The following is a 21,280-nucleotide window of genomic DNA, read 5'->3' as shown; positions in this document are numbered from 1 at the left end:
TGCAAAGCTGAAATCATTCCTTTCATTGCTGTAAAGATAAGGGAAAGGCAAACTCACACAAGAATCCAGAGCAGATCCACACAGAAAAAGCAGGTGTAACACATGAGTAGCCACTGAGAAGCCACTCTCCACTGGGCTGCCAATTTTGCAAAGACAAACAAACCGGAATGGGCTTTTTCTCTCAGGGCTGCCTCACATTTGGTCACCCAGAAGATTTATAGTATTAATGCCACCTTCAGCAACATTATGTTTTGCTAGTGGCCACTTAATGTTTTTATTTTCAGAGGCAGAGCTCAGTATCAATGAACAGTGAAAGACTCAGTTTATTTTCTTTATAACCGTGGCTTATTTGAAAGGTTATCAAGTTGTCATGAAAGACATGAATTCTCCCAAGCAGGATCAGTGGGATTAAGGGCACAGACCTCTAGTGCTTCTCTCCCTACCAGACTTGACACAGCACTCAATCCTTCCTTTGCCCAGGAAAAGGCAAACACAGCAGTGCCAAAGGACAGGGTACAAAAGGAGCCTAGGAGGAACTGTATAGGAGCACCTAGTTTTGAACTCTGGTATTCACACACTTGAAAGCAATATTTATAGAAATCTTACACATCTCTAACAAGACTGCTAGTCTGTAACATCTTTTAATGGAAGACAGTGCGGGAGATGCATATAAAAGCAAGCATCCATCACTATTCTGGCTGGGTATTGAGCAGTTAAAGCCAGCATCCTCATTACAAATTACCAACATAAATTTGAAGCTTTACTCTTTCTAGGGTCTCAGACATTGCACTGGGGTTTTGAGTCATCCTGTTAAAATTCTGGTTATGCTTAATCCGCAGGGCTGATGTATAAAAGTTGAAAAGCCTGTCAGAAACTTTTATTTACTATTTGGTATAAAAACGTATGCAAACAATGGATCTAGGTTTAAAAGTAATTTTGCTTTGTCTTATCTAGCTTTTGCCTTCTAGAGACTGCTTCTCTTTCCAAGAGGTTTCTTTTCTTCATACTGGGCATCTCAATAACTTCCCTTAGATTTATCTACTGAGTTTAAGCAGATGTATTTCTACAGTTCGAGGCCACTATAATGCGTGGTCCATAGAATGGACTGAGTGAGCTATTTTATTAGACAAATCTGCTCCTAAAGCCAGCAGCTCCCAAGACGACTTCAGGAAAATGTATCAGGAAGCCAGATACGCTTGCTATAACCTGTCTGGCCACTTTCTTTAGCAAAGGGAATCCTCACTGCTGCTGGCTTCTCAAGTCAGCTTCCATTGAAGGGAAAGCTTTCTGAAGCCTTGTCTAATGGAAGACAGAGCAACAGCAGTGCATCTAGTCTTCATCACCAAGGAAACAGACCATCTTTAGTGGAATGATCCACATTGTTTGAGTATTCAGCCTCTTCAAGGCTCTTAAAAGCATTCTCTTTGTTCACTCTGTGCTGCTAAGAACAAGTGTCACAATAACCACGACACCAATTTATCAATTACTCCTCTCTCTCATAATTTTTTAACTCTTCTGCTCTTGTGATACTTTCCTTTGTATCTCCTTCTATAAGACACTAGAGCGTTGTTCTTGTTTGATTTTTATACTGCCTCTAGTAAAAGCATCAAAGGCTTAAAAAGAAAAAAAAGAAAACAAAAGATTTGCTTTATAAATAAAGAAGACACGTTTCTCTATCCCAGAACACTTGATGTTATATACTCAGAAATGTAAAATGTAGAATGTAAGCAAATGAGTTTTCTGACAACCTCTCCACTAATTAATCCATTACCTAAGCTATGCAGAAACAGAAAAATGTATTGTTAAAGAAAAACGGACATCGGCTATAAGATAGAATTATAATGCACTAGTCTCCATGATATACTCACCTGGAATAAACCCTGGCAAGTAGCTCTGTTGGAAAAAACCCCAGCAAATCCTGTACTTGAAATAGATGTTGAAGAGATTGTTTCTAGCACTGATTAATAAAAGGATAATTATACTATATATTGAGAGCCAAAATAGAAATAGGACATGCAGTGTTCTCTATTTGGAATAAAAATAGAATTAATGTTATTTTGTTAAGAACCCAGGCTCCACTTGCTGCATGCTGGGCATAAAGCAAAAATTCCTGCTGTGAAGAGTTCATGGTCTCAGGCTTTAATGCTGACTTAATTATTTGTTTCCGGCCAAGAATATTGTACTGGACATGCCCGTGACAGAGTTAGTTTTCCTCATCATAGTTTGCATAATGCTATTTTGGATTTGTGCTGAAAATAGTGTTAGTAACAAAGGGATGTTTTAGCTGTTGCTGAGCAGGGCTTGCACAGAGTCAAGACTTTTTCTGCCTCTATGCCCACCCCACCAGCAAACAGGCTGGGGCTGCACAGGGAGTTGGGAGGGGACACAGCCACGACAGCTGACCCAATTGACCAAAGGGATATCCCTTAACATATGGTGTCATGCTCAGCATATAAAGCTGCAGGAAGCGAAAGGAAGAGGGGATGTTTAAAGTGGTGGTGTTCATCTTCCCAAGTCATCAACTCTTACTCTGTGTTTAGGTAGTTGGCATTTTGCCAGCTCAATTGAACACACATGAGATAAAATAAAGACAACATATTTCACAATTATTCTTGTAATTGTTGGCTAGTCCAACATTGACTCAAACTACAGCTATCCCCAGCAGCATGAGAGACAACAGAACATGATGCAGCAGTGCTGTCTCTATAATCTCCACTTTTTTTTTTAAGGTTTTGACTCTGGTGCAGTCTTTTTTTTGCTTTCATTTTTCTCCTAGAACTGGTGAACTCTCAGCTTCATACAATTGTAGGAGATCAGATACAAAGTCTAAAACTAAGATAAAAATGTGTGTTAACTCAATCTTCTTTAAAAAAGGAGATTCATACAGCTTTGTGCTGTTACGGACTAAAGGGTTTAAAGTTGGTCATAAAACCAAACAAGTATTGCCAACAGACAAGAAACCACAAGGAACATTCTGCCACCATGCACTCCAGCCTAAGAATGTCTCCTCTGGCTCCAAAGGAGGAGTGTTTAACTGTGGAAGCCAGGGAAACTGCAATAACCATAAAGCTGAACATATACCCAATCCAGGTAACTGTGATCAACACTTTCAGAGAACTGATCTTGGTGCACTGGTGAAAGAACTGATGTTTTTACTGGCTTTTTACTCAGATAAAGTGACAGTTCACAGTGCCCATGGAAATAAGTATTTTTAATAATGATACAATACTGATTTCACAGAAAAAAATAAGCATCTACTTGAAGCTATGCCAGTCCTTTAGTACCAAAGATCTGATTTTTTTTAATTGAATTGAATAGTACTAAAAAGACATGTATGCAATGTTCTAGGACCTGTAGTGCATGTTCTGCAGTAAAATCCTTGGCCAGCTAATGACTCAAGCAGGCTCCCTGTCAGAATGCCACTTGTATCTTGACTTCACTGGTTCAGAAGCACAGACTACTCCTTCACCAAATTCATGATTGGGTAAATGTGGTTTTCTGTGGTGTGCTCTTGAGATTGCTGAAGGCAAACTATTTGTAATACTACTTTGGATATGATTAAGGATCTTCTGGCAGCTAAGTATATGTCAAATAAAGATGATTTAGGAAGAAGTCCTATCTATATTTTTTAAAGACTGTGTCTTGTTATCTTTTTAACGTTAAATTCTTATAAATGTTACACTCCTGCTAGAGAAAGATAGCAACTCAGCAACCCTCAGATGTTGTGCTTAAGCCTCAGCTCATTACCACTGACATTTGGTTTGAGGAAATTACCTTTAAAAAGGTTGTAAGATAGGGCTGTCAGCTATTGTCAGACAGAGGAAGTTGAACAGGTTAGCAAAGTATTCTTGGAACACTTAAGGGAATAAAAGACTAGCTACTAAAATGTTCTTGACATTCAAATTTTTTACTTTAGCTTATCTTGAAAATTATCCAGATACTCATTTCAGTATACTCACCTCAGCTAGGTAAAATTCATCATATTGTCTCTTGAAATTTTCTCCTTTGTAGTAGTTACTAGCGGCAACAATCACATCAACGGCAACCATGCTTAGTATGAACATGTGAAACACGGATGACCTCATCATTTTCTGCAAAAGAAAAAGTACATTTTATCATCAAAATGAGTCAAACAACATGCATTTTAAAGTTAACATTGTCAAAACATAATCAGCTATAATAATATGCTATTCTAAAGCTTCTTTAGATGATTGTAATTTATTACTCTTTAAAATACATTCTAATATATTGCTTTAATTGGTTTACATGTGCAAGGTTTTTTTGGTGTGGTTTTTTTTGTACTTTTCAGTTTTTATTTGCCAATTGACTTCTCACTGAAGGTTTATAATTTAATATCATATCCATTACTTGAGTATGTTTTAAAGCAAAAACTGTACTTCTATCTACTCAGTTGGCCCTGGTTAATACTCCTCCGTTAGGATTTATTCATGCAAATCTTAATGACATATTGTTCAGGAAAAAGTAACATCAATTCTATCTCGTGCATTACTTTTTGCTCAAAAAACACATGGGATTCATCTGATGTCAAACTATTGCCCAAATGAATAAAACACATCTACATATAGTACACATACACATCTCAGCCTATAAGCTCTTAAGGACTCACAGATAATTCACACATCTATGTATTTAATGCTTTTTCTCACTGCCACTGCAGCCCTACAGGAGGAAACAGAAATGGAGGCACGGAGAACTGACCAGGAGTTTACACTGATGAGTTGCCAAAAAGTAGTGATAAGATGTATTAACTTCTAAGCTCTCACCATAAAGATCATGAATTTATGACCTGAAAACTTAACCACTACCCTCACTGGGTTAGTAGAAGGTAAAATCAAACACAGAGAACATACTGTTATTTTACATTAAACCATCTTTGAAATAATGGTCACTAATAGTGATATATTTTTTACAACCTTCCACAAGTAATATAGTTCAGGTCTTTAATGCTTATTTGCGAACACTACATAAGTAAGTTATGAGTCATTACACTTCCTTGTGTTTTGCATGTAAATTTAAGCTGTTCTTATAAGGGAAAAGACCATTTTTATTTCCTCCCAACTTTATATGTACAAGTGCCTGATAAAATTTCAGCAAAAATAAAACTCAAAACATAGAAGAACTCTGCCTCCTCTCAACTTCTTCCTAAAGACTTTGTGTGCCTCTATGATTTATATTCACATAATCACATAATTAATTAAATTGGAAGGGATCTCTTGAGATAATCTAGTCTGCTGCTGCCTGCTTTAGCAGAGTGTGCTAGAGCAGGTATTCCAGAACTGCATCCAGTCAGAGTTTGAGTATCTTGATGAAGGTTCCGCAACCTCTCTGTTAAACCTATTCCACTCTGACCACTTTCATAGTGAAAGTCTTTTTTTTTGTTCAGGTGTTCAAAATTAGACAACTGTCCCACTGGAAGACAAATCAGATCACAGAATCTCCAAGATTAGAATCTCAAAGGGCCTCTTGAGATGATCTAATCCAATCCTTCTGCTCAATGCATCATCACCTAGAGAAGGTCGCCCAGGACAACATGCAGTGAGGTTTTAACTATCTCAAATGATGGAAACTCTACAACCTGCCTGGGCATGCTTGTCCTGCATTTTCACAGTGAAAGAGTTTTTTCTCCTGTTCAAACAGTATTTCTTGTTGTTTCAGTTAGTGTTCATTGCTTCTTATTCTACCACTGGACACTGCTGAGAAAATCCTGCTTTTATGTTCTTTACTTCCTCACATTAAGTATATTTCCATACTGTGAAGTTCTATTCCTGAGTTTATTTTCTCTAGGCTAAACAGTTGCAGCTCTCTCAGTATTTCCTCATATGAAAGATGCTCCAGCCCCTTTATCATCTTTGTGGCCCTCTGTTACACTCAGTCTAGTATGTCCGTACCTTCTATTAACGAGTCCAAATCTGGACACAACAGCCCTGATGGCCTCACCAGCCCCGATGGCCTCACCAGCCCCAGCTAGATGGGGATTCACCTCCTCTTAATATGTCAGAAATTCTCTTCCTAATTCTGCCCACAGACTTGTCGCCCTTCTTTGCTGCAGAAGCAAACGGCTGGCCCATGTTCAACTTGTTGTTCACAAGGACCCCCAAGGCCTTTTGTGTTATATTGCAGCTGGCTGGTGCCAAGCCTGATGGTTGGCATAACAAAAAATTAAAACATAGTAACTATGCACATAGTTAGTCCTTCCTCTGTGCAGGACTCTGTTTCTCTCTTTGTTTAACATCATGAAGTTCCTGTGTAGTCAGTTCTCTAGTCTATCAAGATTTCTCTGATTAGCAGTACAACCATCTGGCATATCAGCCATTCCTCCTAGTTTTCTACAATTTGCAAATTTGCTGAAGGCACACTCTCTGCCACCATCCAGTTCATTAGAGGGTGTTGATGAATCAAAAATGGCCTTGCAATAACAGTTGACAGTTTCCTTAGCAATCATGGATTCATCCCATCAGATTCCACAGACATCAGTTCCATAGACATCCAGTTTGTTTAAATGTTTCTTAATGAGATCCTCTTCCATCAAGATTAAGACATCACGGCTCCAGACTTTCTCACAAGTTGCAGGGGCTTGATATTTCTAAAGGTCAGTCTTATCTATCAAGACAAGGGTGAAGAAAGCTGCAACCATTTCCATGCCACCAGGTCTCATGATCCTTTCAGCAGCAGGCCCACATCTTTCCTAGTCTTCCTTTTGCAATTTCTCCTTCCTGGTAAGTATGAGGTCCAGCCAGAAGACCTGCCCTCCTCAGCTCATGTTTCAGGAAGTTATCACCACTGCAATGCAGAAATCTGGACTGTATTCTGCTGTGTTGTCCTTCTAGCAGATACCAGAGTGATTACACTGCCCCAGGAGAACCGGGGCTTGGAAATGTGAAGATCATAGAATTGTTCAGGTTGAAAGGACCTCAAAGATTATCTGCTTTAGAAGAATGCAAAATTTAAGTAATAACACATTTTCAGATTTGTAAGGTATATTAACATGTTGGGAAATTCATATATATAATTGTAAAATACTCAGTCTTTCATGACACGAGATTGTTATATTCATAAAGAATTGTCAGCATTTGCATTTTATGTTTAACCCTGCCTGGAGCTCAGTGTCTTAAGCAAACTACTCTTCATGCTACTAGGTTGTTGTGCTTCTTTTGTGATCAAATCAGAACATTATATGGGATGTATGGAAGGCTGCAAGGACTAGTACTTGTTCAGGCTTTTAGCAAGCCTTGTACTTGCCTACTAAAGAATTCATCTGGCCTTGAATTCCACTGCAATTTTAAGGTATCTTGCTTAAATTGAAGCTTAACGGAGACTAAGCACACATTTACAGGCTTTGAACTAATAGGTTTGTCTCCTGTCTCTTAATATCTCGACTTCTTGTGTGAGTTATGGGTAACATCATGGACAGAATACAACTCAAACTTCTCATGCAAGCTGGCTTCCTAATGACAAAATGACTGTATATTCCAGCCTAGAAAGGGAGGGTCAGGAGCTAAAGCCTTCTATTCAGAAATTTACAGAACAAGCCTGGGTTAATAACAATGCCTAAAGCACAGGTAAGTAACTAAATTAGTGGCTAAACAAGGTATTGTTTTATGCTTAATCCACAAGGCTTATAAGAATACAACAATGAAAGATAGGGCTACTGACATCCATCATGCATTCTTTCAGTAGTGTGATTCAAAACAGATAGCATCCTATCTGTTACATTTCCATTTAACATGAATTTTAACCAGATTGTCTCTGCATATTTTACACTGTATTTTTAACAGTGTCAAAACTTCCTTCATAATAATAAAGTATTCTGTCTCTATTGGGAGAGAACTTGCTAAGAGAAACTAGTAAGTGAGGCTGCAAAATGCACTTTTCTCTCCTTTCACAAAAAACAACACGGAAGCAAAATGGTAATACAGGAAGAATAAAACTGTATTAACTGTCTTAGCATACATGTACATACTCGCACACTTTCTCATAAAGTACCTTCAGACACTGTCATGATTTAGGAATGGTACTCCCCAATTTAGTGCTCCCACTGAGACTCTCCAAACCAGCTGCTGTTCATTTGCTCTCCCTCCCACGCTGGTGCAGCTTGAGGTCATTTTTTCTCATGCTGTCACTTGGGAGAAGAGACCAATTTCCACCTCACTACAAACTCCTTTCAGGTAGTTTTAGAGAGTGATGAGGCTCCCTCTGACACCCCTTTTTCTCTAGGATAAATATCCTCAACTTCCTCCATCAGTCCTCAAAAGACTTGAGCTCCAACCCCTTCACCAGCTTCCCTGGCCTTCTCTGGACTCATGGCAGCACCTTTTATTTTTCAGTAAAATTCAATAAAGCTTTTTGTCAAGGTTGTTTTCCCAATTTAACTAAAAGGAGACTACTTAGCTAACAGAGTATTACACTGGATAACATAATTCAATATTAAGATAATAAGGAAGGAGGCTCAGACAGAACACAAGCTAGGCACAGGCTATGTAAAGGCAGAAACAGCTGGCTGAGGCATCAAATGAGGAGATAGCTGTGGCTAGGAATGTGAAAAGCACCCAGTTGCTGGCAGAAAGATGGAGAGCACATGGGGGTAGCAAGGTGAAGGTATCTGCGCAAATACCTCCACCACATGCACAGCAAAAACACTACACTGAGAAGAGCTAAAAAAAAAATGTTTACTTTTAAATCCCAGGACTGGCCATTTCATGGGAGCTAGATTTGAACCTTATTTTTTTCTGCAACATGTCAGAATCTAGCTTCTCACTTGGCATGAATGCTGCTCATGATAAGCAGCTTTCCTCTTGTCCTCTGAGACAGAACTGCAATATCCTTAAGAGATCAATCATAGCACTCTAGCCCGCACACCTACTGTGCTCAGCTTTACCCCTACTTTAATCTGTCTTAGTTTGTTCTTTCTGCATCACAGAATTTTAGTTTGGACTTGTACCCTTCAAATGGTTCAAATACACCTCTGCTGCAATGATTGACCACAAGAATTCACTGCCTCATTACGTATTTCTGTATTTGGAATGAAGTCTCAGTGAAAATTGAATTTAGCCTACAGCACTTGCCCAAGCTTTAAAAATCATTTTGGATCACAACATCAGCAGGGTGTCGTTCGGATTACAGCCCTTTTCAGAGCACACAGCCGTGGAAAATTCTCCATGCAAACTTGAAAGAAGAGACATAATGCCAATTTTTGTACTTGCTTAATTTACTGACCTTTTTTCAGCCCTTGGATGTGTGTTTCTTAAACTGTGCAGGAATGAGATTAAAGAAATGTTCTGATGCTGCTGTCAGCCAGTTGCATGGTGGGAAAATTGTATCTAATATTAAATTGGACTTAAGATTAGCTGTGTTGAAGAAGTCTCAAATGAAATGCCTTGTTGCTGCCATCAATCAACTGCAACAGTGATGAAGTTCTTACATTTGCTATGAATCACTAGTAATACTGGCAACTGACTTCATGCAGGATCCTGATTCTCAGCATGCAGGACATTGTGAAGAACGTGGATGACACAGTGCATTAAAGATGCAGTGGTCACAAAAACCAATACCCAAAAAACTGTTAATAATCCACATTCTTTCAGTGTTTGGAAATGCACAAAGGAGACGAGGATCTATTTTTTGCCCAGATGAGAATTTCATGACAGCAGAGAAGATTTCTAAAATACTACTCATTTATTCGACACCGGGGATGTGCTTGGTGCAGCTGAGAGACTCTACATGAAAAACTGTATTTAATACCCTGCATTGACCCAAAAGCTCAAGTTTGCAATGACACTGCAATTACTGACAGATGAAGACTACCTGACTAACTTAGTCTTTCACGGCATTACCATGCAGGGCCTAAAGCAGTCTTTACTCACTCCAGGAATATCAGAATGGGGTACATTGCTTTAATACTTCTCCCACATTCCTGGACGGCAGAGGAAGAGTGAGTGACGTAAATTGCTTTTGCCAGCTCACTGCCCTGGAGAAAATCCACAGCAGCTGCCACCTTACACAGCCAGAGCCACACAGACGCTGGCTCAGGAAAGCAGTGGGACATGCAAAATGCCGTCAATAAGCAAACTAGAAAAACTGAATATGAAACTACCTTTTCCTAGTGCTAAACTCTTCTTGGGGGCTTGATATCTAAACCAGGTATTTTGTATCACTATTCTTTATAGAGGATTTTTGTTTCAAGTCCATAATAGATCTTGCTTACTAAGTATTGCAAACTTCTATGGTCTGATGAACTTAATAATGAAAGAACCCATGGGCCATGTTCCCCAATAGCTCAAACTGGCTGGTAATGTTCAAAATTATCACATGAAACCTTGAAAGAAGTGCCCTCAAAGGGCTCATTGTCGCTGTTTAGACCTACAGAAATCAGACTGCAATTGACAAAAGTAAAACTCTTGGTGGCGAACCAAGAAAACAAAAATGAGGGCAATTGGCTTGATAAAAAAATACTTACAAAGCCCTCAAGCTTATTAGTACTGAACAAGACATGGTGAAGATTTGATATGCAGAAAAGCTCTCCTTATTTTGTCCATTTAATGTGTGAAAAGCTTAGAGTGCGTAATTGTCAGACTGGCAGGGTAGCTCTTGAAAGTACCAAATCAATTAATGAACAGTGTAAACATCATTTAACTAAAAGACTGATAATCACTGTATGGATAAGCACCTTTTTTTGCAGATTTTGATACTCTTGAATTGTGCATTCATCAACAGGAAAAATATAGTTGTATCTCTATTTCTTTATATTTTATATTTTCTTTAACACTTCATAAAACAGTAGTATCTCCTCCTCCATGTTTTAATGGAATGACCCTGGCAAGCTGCTTACTCCATTTTCATCTTCACTAGCTTTACTATTTGCCCAGGGAAGCTAGGTCCTGCTAAAAGATTCCAGCCAAGCTTCTACTTTAAAGACCTTATACTGGCTACATGATCATTGTGGTTAAGTTTATACCTATCATTGCAATGATGTTGTAGGTTATTTGTACTCCTCTCTACACATATGTACTGCAAGACCATCCTCTATGGTAGCTACAAGAGATGTTGGTTTCTTAAAGTTATTTAGATGTCCACAAAAGAGTTGGGTGATATTACAGAACAGTTATTGCAACTGAAAAGCTTACATTTGTGCTACTCCATTCTTTTTCACTTATGGGCCTATTGCAGCATAGATTCAACCACTGTAGCAACATGAGGGCGAATACACCTCCCAGCTAATTTCCATGCACAGAACCACCATGATGTATGGTGCTACATTCTGTAACTTGGGTATTTATGGTACCCGTTGACTTCTTAAAGCCCCATTACCCAAAGTTAAGTGAGCATCACAGAATAGAAAAACCTTGTTGAGAAGAGCTAACAAAGCATAACTCAGGTTCATCATAGCAGCAGGGAAAACACTAGGTCAAATGAAAAAAAAAAGTATGTTAAGTAAATTCTCATTCCTGGACATTTCTTCAGAGCTCAGCCTATGACTGCTAAACACATATAAAGGGATCATGGGTTTTGTGGAGCAGGGCAAGTTTAGGGTGTATGCATAAAATTTACACCACTAAGAGAGTAACATGAGGGTCAGTCATTTGATTTGATGTCGAAAGCAGGATATGTCAAATGCCTCAGAAATAATTATAATGTACAAGACTGGAAACAGCAAAACTGCCTGACTTTAGGATTCTATAACACAAGGTTTCAAAGAGTCATTGAGCAAAGATTCAATTGTGGTCTAGAGAAAAGGGAAAGTTTTTTTTTCCTATATATGTGTAGTATACTTGTGGTGTTTATTTTGTCCCTTTTCTTTACGAAGTGCTTGAAGATACCTTGAATATGAAAGAAGCTTTAGAAAATCACATTCTATACACTGTTAATCATAGATAATTCATAGCATGAATAGGATAAATTTGATTTTCATTTTGTTGGTTAATGGCCATCTGAGCAAGTACAAAATTGTGAAACTGCAGGAAATTTTCCCTTTTGTTTGCAGTACATTGTAGAGCATTTAAAAAGCCATGTAACTAATTTTCTATAAACGATTTTGCTTTCAACTTACTTTATGACTGCCTGACCAAGATATGCTTGTAAGGAGAATTTAGCAATTATTCCCATGCTCTGCAATCTGAACATTTCTGAAGACTATTAAGCATTAGCCAGAAATTTTATGGTTACAAGCTTTTAATATCTTATATTGATGCAGTTATATATCAGTGTGGGGTACTAAAACTATTGTAAATCTGAGATACCACCTACTGTATTTGAAAGGAACTTCCAGATGCTAAATGAACTCAAATAATGCAACTTCACTGAGGAAACAAGGTGAAGGGTAAGTTTTGGAAGGAGTGGCTTTTAGATACTTGCAAAGAAAATAAGTCAGTAACTCAGCTCAGATGTTAGTAACATTGGTGATGACAGGGAGGCAGTCTTAGATTTCCAGTACAGGCTGCCTGCTTCAGTGCAATGAGAGCATGGCGATTCTTCACCAGTTTTGGCTTTAGAGACTTTAACATTTTTTATGATAGCAGAGTAAGTTCTTAGGGTAGTGATGGAGTAGAGATGAATGTAAAGACTCTTTAAGATCCACAGTCCAATTTAAAAATCTCCTTAGAAACTCTACTTTCAGATCACCTTACCACAGAGCACCTTTGTTATCTGCTGCAGGAAATAATATAGATGGTATGGTGATATTCAAGGAAGGAAAATGCTCCCCAAAAAACCAAACATCATAACTCTTGCAAGTTTTAGAATATGCATTTGGAAACTTTTCTATAAATGTTAACTGGTTGCAGCAGAGGTGACACTGGTCTGGCAGAAAGAGCAGTATAGATAGCAAACTGTCCTGGCTCATAAAATATTCTACACATTTCACTTTACTGTGCTTCTCTTTCCACCTTCTACCTCATCTGATTAGTATCCAAAACTCAAGGTCAGCACAGTATCTGGCTGTGTTTTTACAGGGTCTCCTTCCATGCAGCCTCAAAATAAACTGGAAATGGGCCTTTTACTGAATAATAGCAACATTTCAGGACATGCAAATATGTGCTCTGGTAGGAAAGCATAAGATTTTCTGCTATCACAATATGTTTTTAAAGCAGCAAATGTCATCTTCAGATGACATGGTATAGCTAAATTCATACAGAAATCAGTAACTGCCAAGCACTATCTTCTGATAGCCTAAATGTCCCTGTAACATTTGAAAATAAAGGAAATTTACGAAGCTGTTGTATTTACACAGACTCTCCTGCCTTTTAGCATAGCTAATTTTGATTTTAAAATCAAAAGCTGCTTTAAAAAAGGCGAAGAGAATTCTATCAAAGGAACAAAGTAAATACAATAACATAGGAAGATTGAGAAAATACATGCTTAGGAAGTAAATGATTGGAAATAATGATAGAAAGCCTACTGAAGAGAAGTGGACAACTCATACCTTAAGGTTTTTTGGGTAACAAAACCTTTAAGGCAAAAGTTTTTACAGAAATAGATTTATTTTTTCCTTATACACTGGATTTGAAAACGAATCTCCTATTTCTGCCACAGGGCTAAAGAATGTGTTGCATATGCCTCTTTCAGACTAGCTGCATCCTGTTAATTCACTTCGCAACAAGAGAATAAAGCAGCAGCATAGAATACACTTGTGTATGCCTGTTACTAACAGCAGCCACTTTTCTCCTCCCACAAACTTCTAATAGAACAGTCAAAAAGAAAATGGTGACTCTTCTGCCCTAAAAATTCATGAAATAATGGCTTCTTTGAAACTAAACGACCCTCCTCCTCACCAGTTTATAGATCTGCTAGCACAGATATGTTATTTTCTTTGCAAGAAGATAGAGAGGAAGTAAGCAGCCTTTCAGTGTCTGCAATCTGACTTAGAGAAATGGAGAGCAGCTGCTGCAACATAAAAGAAACCTAAAAATACTACTTAAATTGTTCATGATAACAATAATGCCCAGAAATTATTACCTACCCATCAGATTTTTAGAACTGTTAGTAAGTATATCATCACCTCAGCAGTAATTTTCTTTAAGATACATACTGTGAAATGCAAAACAGAACTCAGATAACATGAATGAAGTTTTAACACTTTTTCCTAAACACTGCAACACAGATCAACTCAGAAAATAACAAATCAAAATAATTAATGAATTAAAAAGTGAAATTAAATTGCCCAAATTAATTTTTGGTTTATATCTAGTGACTTCATCAAAGCTGCATGACTGTACTTTATGTGTATGTATGGCCAAACTTCGCGAACGAAGATTTGGGAAGGGCTCACCCAGGTGGGGGTGTGCCCTTCCAGCCTGCGCAGTGGATTTTTTTTTTTAGGTGAGGCTCAGCGTGCGCAGAACTGGCCCCACCGTTTAAGTGCTGAGGTCCATTGGCCACGGCTGAGCGAGCTCGGACAGTGACAGTGAAATCCTCAGGACTGTCTACAGCACCTGGTACTAACCGGGGCTGACCCTGGTGAGCATCCGAGATCTGAGATCTGACGGGATGGGATGGCAGGGAGGCATTTAACTGCCCGGTACGGTCTCCACTGAGACTCGAACTCACGACCTTGTGATCAGAGTCCAGAGTGCTCACCATTACACCACGGGACCACCCCTACTTTATAGTAGTATAGTAAGATGTGATCAATCACCTACCTGTGCAATATGGATGAATATACTCCCTAGTCCCACAGCAGTTGCAAAACGAAGGCATACAAGTTCATTTCCTCTCACAATAAAAATACTGTAAATCGCAAATTGTCAGTGATGTCTCAGCAGCAACCTAGAAATCTGAAGTAGTTTAAAATCACAATGCTAAATGCATTTAACCTTACTACATTTTATGTTTATTAAAATGCATTTAACCTTAATGCATTTTATATATGTTAACCTTAATGTATTTAACCTATGTGGGTGACTGAGCACTGGAACAGATTGCCCAGAGAGGGTGTGGAGTCTCCCTCACTGGAGATATTCAAGAACCATCTGGATGCAATTCTGTGCAACATGCTCTAGGGTGATACTGCTTGAGAAGGGAAGCTGGACCAGATGTCTCACTGTGATCTCTTCCAAGTTTACCCATTCTGTGAACCTTGGGTACAGGAAGAGGTATAGACACAAACATTCCCATCTGGTCACATTATGGATGAACATCACATAAATACATAACTATATAAAAATATATATGCATGCCCTTACCTACATTTATATAAATATACACTTACAGGGTAGGCCAAATTTATAGCCAATTGTTGATGCTGTGCTCAGTCAGACACCTTATAATGGATGCACTTGAAATTCTTCATCTACATTTTCTAAGTTCTTCTCTGAAAACTTCAGCTGGTGCACTATCTGCATTATAGCATTACCTGCATTTATGTATTGTTGCTGAACCCTATAGATGAAGTCTTTAATGCTATATATGTCAGCAATGTTGACATTTTCTATGTTTTTATATTTTTATTTTTAAAATAGGTTTACCACAAAAAAATAAATGTAATAACGTTATAGTTACTGTGCAGCAAGACAGTTCCATCCCTAACAGTAAATTTTGCTTTTATTTAAAAGCTGTGCTACTTATAAGCAGTGGTACATAATATATTGCTCACTCCTTCAGAAACACATTAAATATAATTTAAGTAAGTAATTGTTTATTACATGTGCTTTAACTTTCCCCCCATATTTCTAGGAAGGTGAGTGAGAATGGAAAGAATCTGGACCCTACCCATGCTGTAATTTTTTTCCATACCTTCAGAATTTCCATAACTTTTACACTTTTAGAACTCTAGGAACCTCACTTCCAAAAAGTTTCAATTAACACTTATTCCTTGAATTACATGCCTTTGAAGATTTCACCTGGAAGTGAGATTTTCCTGAAATTACTTCAGTAGACTACTTATTCTTTAACTTACATTTCAATTCAAGAACCATGTCTCTGAAATGTCATTCATTCACCTGATGTGAATTAGCCATTTTCATTACCTGTTTTTGTTTCTTGATCCATTAGAATAGTTCTTGTTTTTATGTTATTGCAGTATTGTATATTTACTAGCTGCTTTATAAACATGAAGGAAAACATTGTTCTTATTATAATGAGTAACTAATGAGCTGAAAGAGCAATAAACTGTATCTCAAGTATTGCACCACATTCTTCAATTGGTACTTAAGATCATAATGAAATCCTTCAGAACTCTTCGTATTGTTCTTAGGTTATGGCATTACCCATATACCAGGACAGGCACAACTGAGCTAGAAAGGAACTAAATAATCTTCCTGCCCTTTTTGCTCTCTCACCATTTAAACCACCTTGTCAAGTATTTAGTGCAGATTGAGTTTCATTGTGACTTTATTGCTGTGTCAACTCCAATGAGCCACTTGCTTATATCAAAGTAGATATCTACTAACTCTGCGTATACTCTCTATGGGCGTGGCTCTTCATGGGGAACCAAAGCTCAGTGCTGGCCACATGTGCTTTATCTCACCTCTCCTTGAAAGTGTTCATGTACCACGAGTGACTTATGTAGGTTTGGACAGTATAAAGTGACAGAAGGCAGAACAGAGTTGACACTATTCAGAATGAGCTGGAGGACTGAAAACCTAAATCCTGCTGTTAGAAAGACTGTAGGGCATATCTTCTAGCTCCTCTGAGCTCATGAGAAAACAACATACAGAGCAGTTCAGAATAAGCAAAAATCGAGTCTCTATTTGCCCATATCCCCTTGTACAACAATGAAGCACCATTTTGAATTCCCAACTAAGTCAGAAAGTACTAACAAGCCAATATTTTATCAGCAAAGAAGAACGAGAAAAGGAAGAAAAAATAGATTGGGAATACTTTTCTTCAGTTTAAAGAAGCAATGGTGAAAAAAAATTAAAACACATGAAGGAAGTATGTGCTTGTCTGACATGGAAACACCAAAAAATATCTGTCTAAATAATTTCTAACATCAAAATATACATGTGGAAATATTCAGTGCTGTCTTTGGACAACTTGATGTCAGTATTTCCAAACAGCATGTGTCCTGGTTCAGCAGGTGGGACCAGTTTATCACTGTGTGTGGGTAACCAAAGATGTGTATCCTACACCCTCTATTCATCTCCCATGAACTGTTAACAATGGACCATTTGCAGCAGCTGCCCAGGGCACACCCAACTCCTTAGGATGTGAGCTGGGTGTGAAAGACACCTGTGAGATAAGAGCTGTATTAACTTCCCTCCAGGGAGTCGTTAGCACCTTCACACCCAGCCTGAGGGGGCGTGTCTGCTAGTGGGCCATCAATGATCCCAAATACCCCATGACTCACAGAGTCAGATCACCCATTGTTTAACTCTCTGCCCTGGGGGAGGTACTGTGTGCCCCCCACTTGGACCTGAGGGTACGTAATCTGTGGAGTTTGAAGATCTATAGGAACTACTTGTTGGATTGGGAGGAGGATCAACACCTTGACAGGAGGAGACCACCACTTTCAACCAGCCTGCGACCACCACTCTCCACTAGACTGGAACTGTCAGCTGCACCAACAGGTTTTCCACTTTGGACTTTTACTTTGAACTTGGGGGAACCACATAGGGTTCAGCACAGGGGCTAACAAACCCCTTTGTGCTTGTGCCCCAGGGTGCTGGGTTGTACTTCTCAGATTTGGGGGTTGAGACCAATTTCTCTTTGTGCCATTGCATTTGTTGTAATATTGTTATTAAATTGTAACTCCAACTTACAGTCTCTTTTGTGTTGGGTTCATTTCTCCTGACGGTTTACCTTTAAACCAGCACAATGAAACTTTGCAAAATGAGATCCAAAAAAAGTAATTCCTTATGGAAGGAAAAAATTTTTATTGGGTTTTCTATTTACCATCACTGTATTTCCTGGAAAACTCATTAAGATAAAACCCTCCTTCATGGAAACATTTTATACACAACTAGAGCTCCTTACCTTCTCTTAGTAGTTATTTCAGCCTTTTATCTTAGCAGAATGATTATTATAACATGTTCTTTGAAATTCTTTAGGTGGCTGAGCTAAATTTCAGTGCTTTTCACAGCTCTTGTGTGGTTGAACTGTTTAGAACTTAGAGAAGTACTTGATTAGCATTAGAAAAAGTAGAGCACCTTAGTTCTTTGATAACTTCCCTTCTAAACAAAACCCTGCCAAATGTGTGCTTAAGACAATGTGTTTTAAGACATGTCTACTCAGAATAAGTGAAAATATTTTCCTGGGTCAGACTGGTTATTTGCATCGATTATTGGTTTCTGATTGCAAAACCTTGCCTAACAGAGTACATTAGTATTCTTAGTTATCGTATGCACTGCATTTGTCTTGGGAATATGGTGTACAATAAAGTTCAGACTGGCAATAGCTGCCTCCTTTGAAATGGTTTTCCTTCTGCTCTTTATCACATTTACACTTTGGTGTGCTGGCATGAGACTACAAAAACTTCACTTTGTGGGAAAAGTTTTTATGTCAGGAAATTGGTAATTTAATGAAATACAGAACATGGTTGATATGACTGAAAACATGTATGTGTATCTGCTTGACACTAAAAGGCTTAAGGATTCAGAAATAGATAGCCAGGTGTGGGATAGGAAACATAAGGAACATACTGGTAGTGGTACAGTTGGAAAACCTTGCTTGTAGAAAAAAGTTTTTCTAAAATTAGTTACTTGGTTATATAAATAAATATCAAACATTTCAATGGAATTTCCACCTTTTGATTAGAACAGTTTTTTCTTGACTTCTCTTTGTGTAATTTAATTAGCACACTCTAACTCACAATTTACATATAAAAAGCAGAGATTACTTTGAAATAAATCAAATGCTCCATTTAAAGAAATGATCAGACAAATAATTAGAAGGGAAAAAATACTTTTTTGCACTTAGACTCAAAACCTACTTTCTAGTAAAATGCCTTCCAATCAAAAAAACTTAAACACACAGAAGAGAATCATAGGGGTATTTCTCCCTAACTGAAATAGTGATGGAAATGGCTGACAACTTAGGCTCTATTGCCTTAAGCAGAGGGATAGCAGAGCTAATCAGAGATCTTGATTGTCATTAATTCAGAGGGCAAGGGGCAGTGATTGCCTATATGTTTCCCTTTTTCTTAAAATCATCTGTTCTCCAACTTCGTTAGGCAGACTACCTTTATTGCAGTCAAGCTGTGATAGCCTTCTTCCCTTCACTAAGGTCAGAACCATAGTGTACACCTGTCAAACAAAAACGATATGAAAAGACAACCAAACTAATGTGACTTGTATAAAACACAATATCATTCTGGAATGAAAAAATATTGAATTTTTGATTCCTTTCCTCTCACAGGTAGTAGAAAAAGAAATTATTTCCCTACTTTCTAAAAAGATCATGATATTAAGGTTGGATTTGAACTGGACCACCCAGGAATCCTGTTTTGTAAATCTCTTGGAGAAGCTGGACTCATAGGACACTGGAGACTTCAACCTTCTGGTTATTCTGAAGTGTATCATTCCAAATTTCGTTGAAATTCAACTAAATTTTAGTTGGGTATTGAATGAATAACCCTTCAGTTTCACAACCACACACAAGAAGTGACTTGCAAATGTCATTTTCTGCAAGTTCATAGCTCAATGTTACTAGCTTTCTTTTACAAGGTGTTATTTAAAGAAATATATTTAAAGCAAGAGACCTAAGACAGAGATTGTCTCAAGCCTAACTTGAGCATAATTAATCCAAATTTTAGTCTTCTTAGAAATCATTCACTCTCTTAAAACAACCAAAAAAACAAACCACAAAGAATCTACTAAAACCATCCACATAGTTTTCCATTTCTGACTGGTTTTTCAAATAGGATTGAGAAGATTTTAAAATGCAGATGCCATGTAAAAACAGATAAGCATAATGTTAGTGTTCATAACTATGGTCACCCTTTGGGCATAAACCCAGGCAGGTCCTACAAAACACAGACCAACAGATTCACCAAATGCAGGTACTAGTTAAGTCTTTCTTCAGAGGCTGGGAGACTGTGTGCAGGAGGGTCCAAATGAATTTTTCTACTCCTTTCACTATTACAGCTTCACAGAGCTGTGTTGGCTTCTGTTCATCTATACCCAGCAGATTAAAAGAGCAGTTCAGTTGTCATTTGAGGTGATTTGCAACACTGACAGCTTTAACACCACCTAAATAAGAGTTGCTTCCCTGAACGCTGTTAGAGATGGATGTAATTACACAAAATAAGCAGGACTGATCAAGCAGTAAAGACACATAAGGTAATGTGTGGTTTTGGATGACAATTATAAATTTTGGGGCATGTCCTCAATATTGAGAACTGACATGGATGGAGAGAAATAAAGTAAGGGAGACTAAATACGTAATTTTCCTTTCCTATGAATTCTTGAACTCTTAAAATACTCTCATCCCTATAATCCATCCTTTCAAAAATTATTCCCATATGTCCTTCATCAATTTTCACTTCAGAAATACTTACCTGGTGTGAAAGTAAATTGGGAGAGAATTAAGACATGTTATGTTCACAGCACGGGAAGGACAGAAAAGCAGAACAAGAGCAAAGGAGAAAAAAGGGTTTAGTACTGTGGTGAACTTGTAAGATTATTTGACAGAACTGTGGGTGGCAATCATAGGGCGATTGCTGCTCATGGACTGTAAAACTCATTCTAGGGCAAGGATTTGTAACAGTCTCACTTCTAGCTCCTGCTCTTCAACTGGTGAGTGCAGTGTTTGCCTAAAAACATAGAGCATTAAATCAAGCTGGGAATTAAGGAGAAAGAAAATTAAATAAAAGAAGGCAGGTTAAAAGTTTGCCATCAGCACATACACAGCTGTTTTTAAAAGTTTAATTAATAAAAATCTATAATTGTGATTTGATTTTGTTATATGCTAAATCAAAATGAAGCAGCTAATTAGTAAACTAAATCTCTTCTGGTCTGTATGGCAAGATTTTCTATTGAAGTGAACTTCAAAGGATTTCTTTAAAAATACGAGCATCAAACATTTTTTTGAACAACAAAGGAATATCCTTTGATAGAAAAATGCTGTTGTCCTATATTTGTAATATATAATTTTTATTTGATAATTCTCAATAGAATTATAAGGTATCTCATAAGACTTCAGAAAAGAAGAAGGATGCTGTAATTAAATGATAAAACAAACTAATAACATGTCTGACAATATTGGTGCAAGTTCTGCAAATTTAGATGTTTTCTCATTTTCAAATCATTCAGCTTATTTTAGTTTTCAAAAAAAGATTTATAGCACTTTAAAAAATTGTCACATTAATATATATCATTAAGTAACATTCCCA

At 37.7% G+C, this 21,280-nt stretch overlaps 1 protein-coding gene across 2 annotated transcripts in view; it reads right to left on the bottom strand.

Annotated features, from left to right (window-relative positions):
- The window catches only part of NALCN (sodium leak channel, non-selective), a 229,073-nt gene that overhangs the window by 107,776 nt on the left and 100,017 nt on the right, over positions 1-21,280 (bottom strand). For both annotated transcript variants that reach the window (XM_071548846.1, XM_071548855.1), the window contains exon 11: positions 3,960-4,091. In XM_071548846.1, the coding sequence (XP_071404947.1) occupies positions 3,960-4,091 (132 nt within the window). The remainder of the gene's footprint in view (positions 1-3,959; positions 4,092-21,280) is intronic.

The sequence above is a fragment of the Pithys albifrons genome, chromosome 1, assembly GCF_047495875.1.
Source record: "Pithys albifrons albifrons isolate INPA30051 chromosome 1, PitAlb_v1, whole genome shotgun sequence".
In the NCBI taxonomy this organism is placed as follows: Eukaryota; Metazoa; Chordata; class Aves; order Passeriformes; family Thamnophilidae; genus Pithys; species Pithys albifrons.
This window is presented reverse-complemented; position numbering and strand designations above follow the sequence as displayed.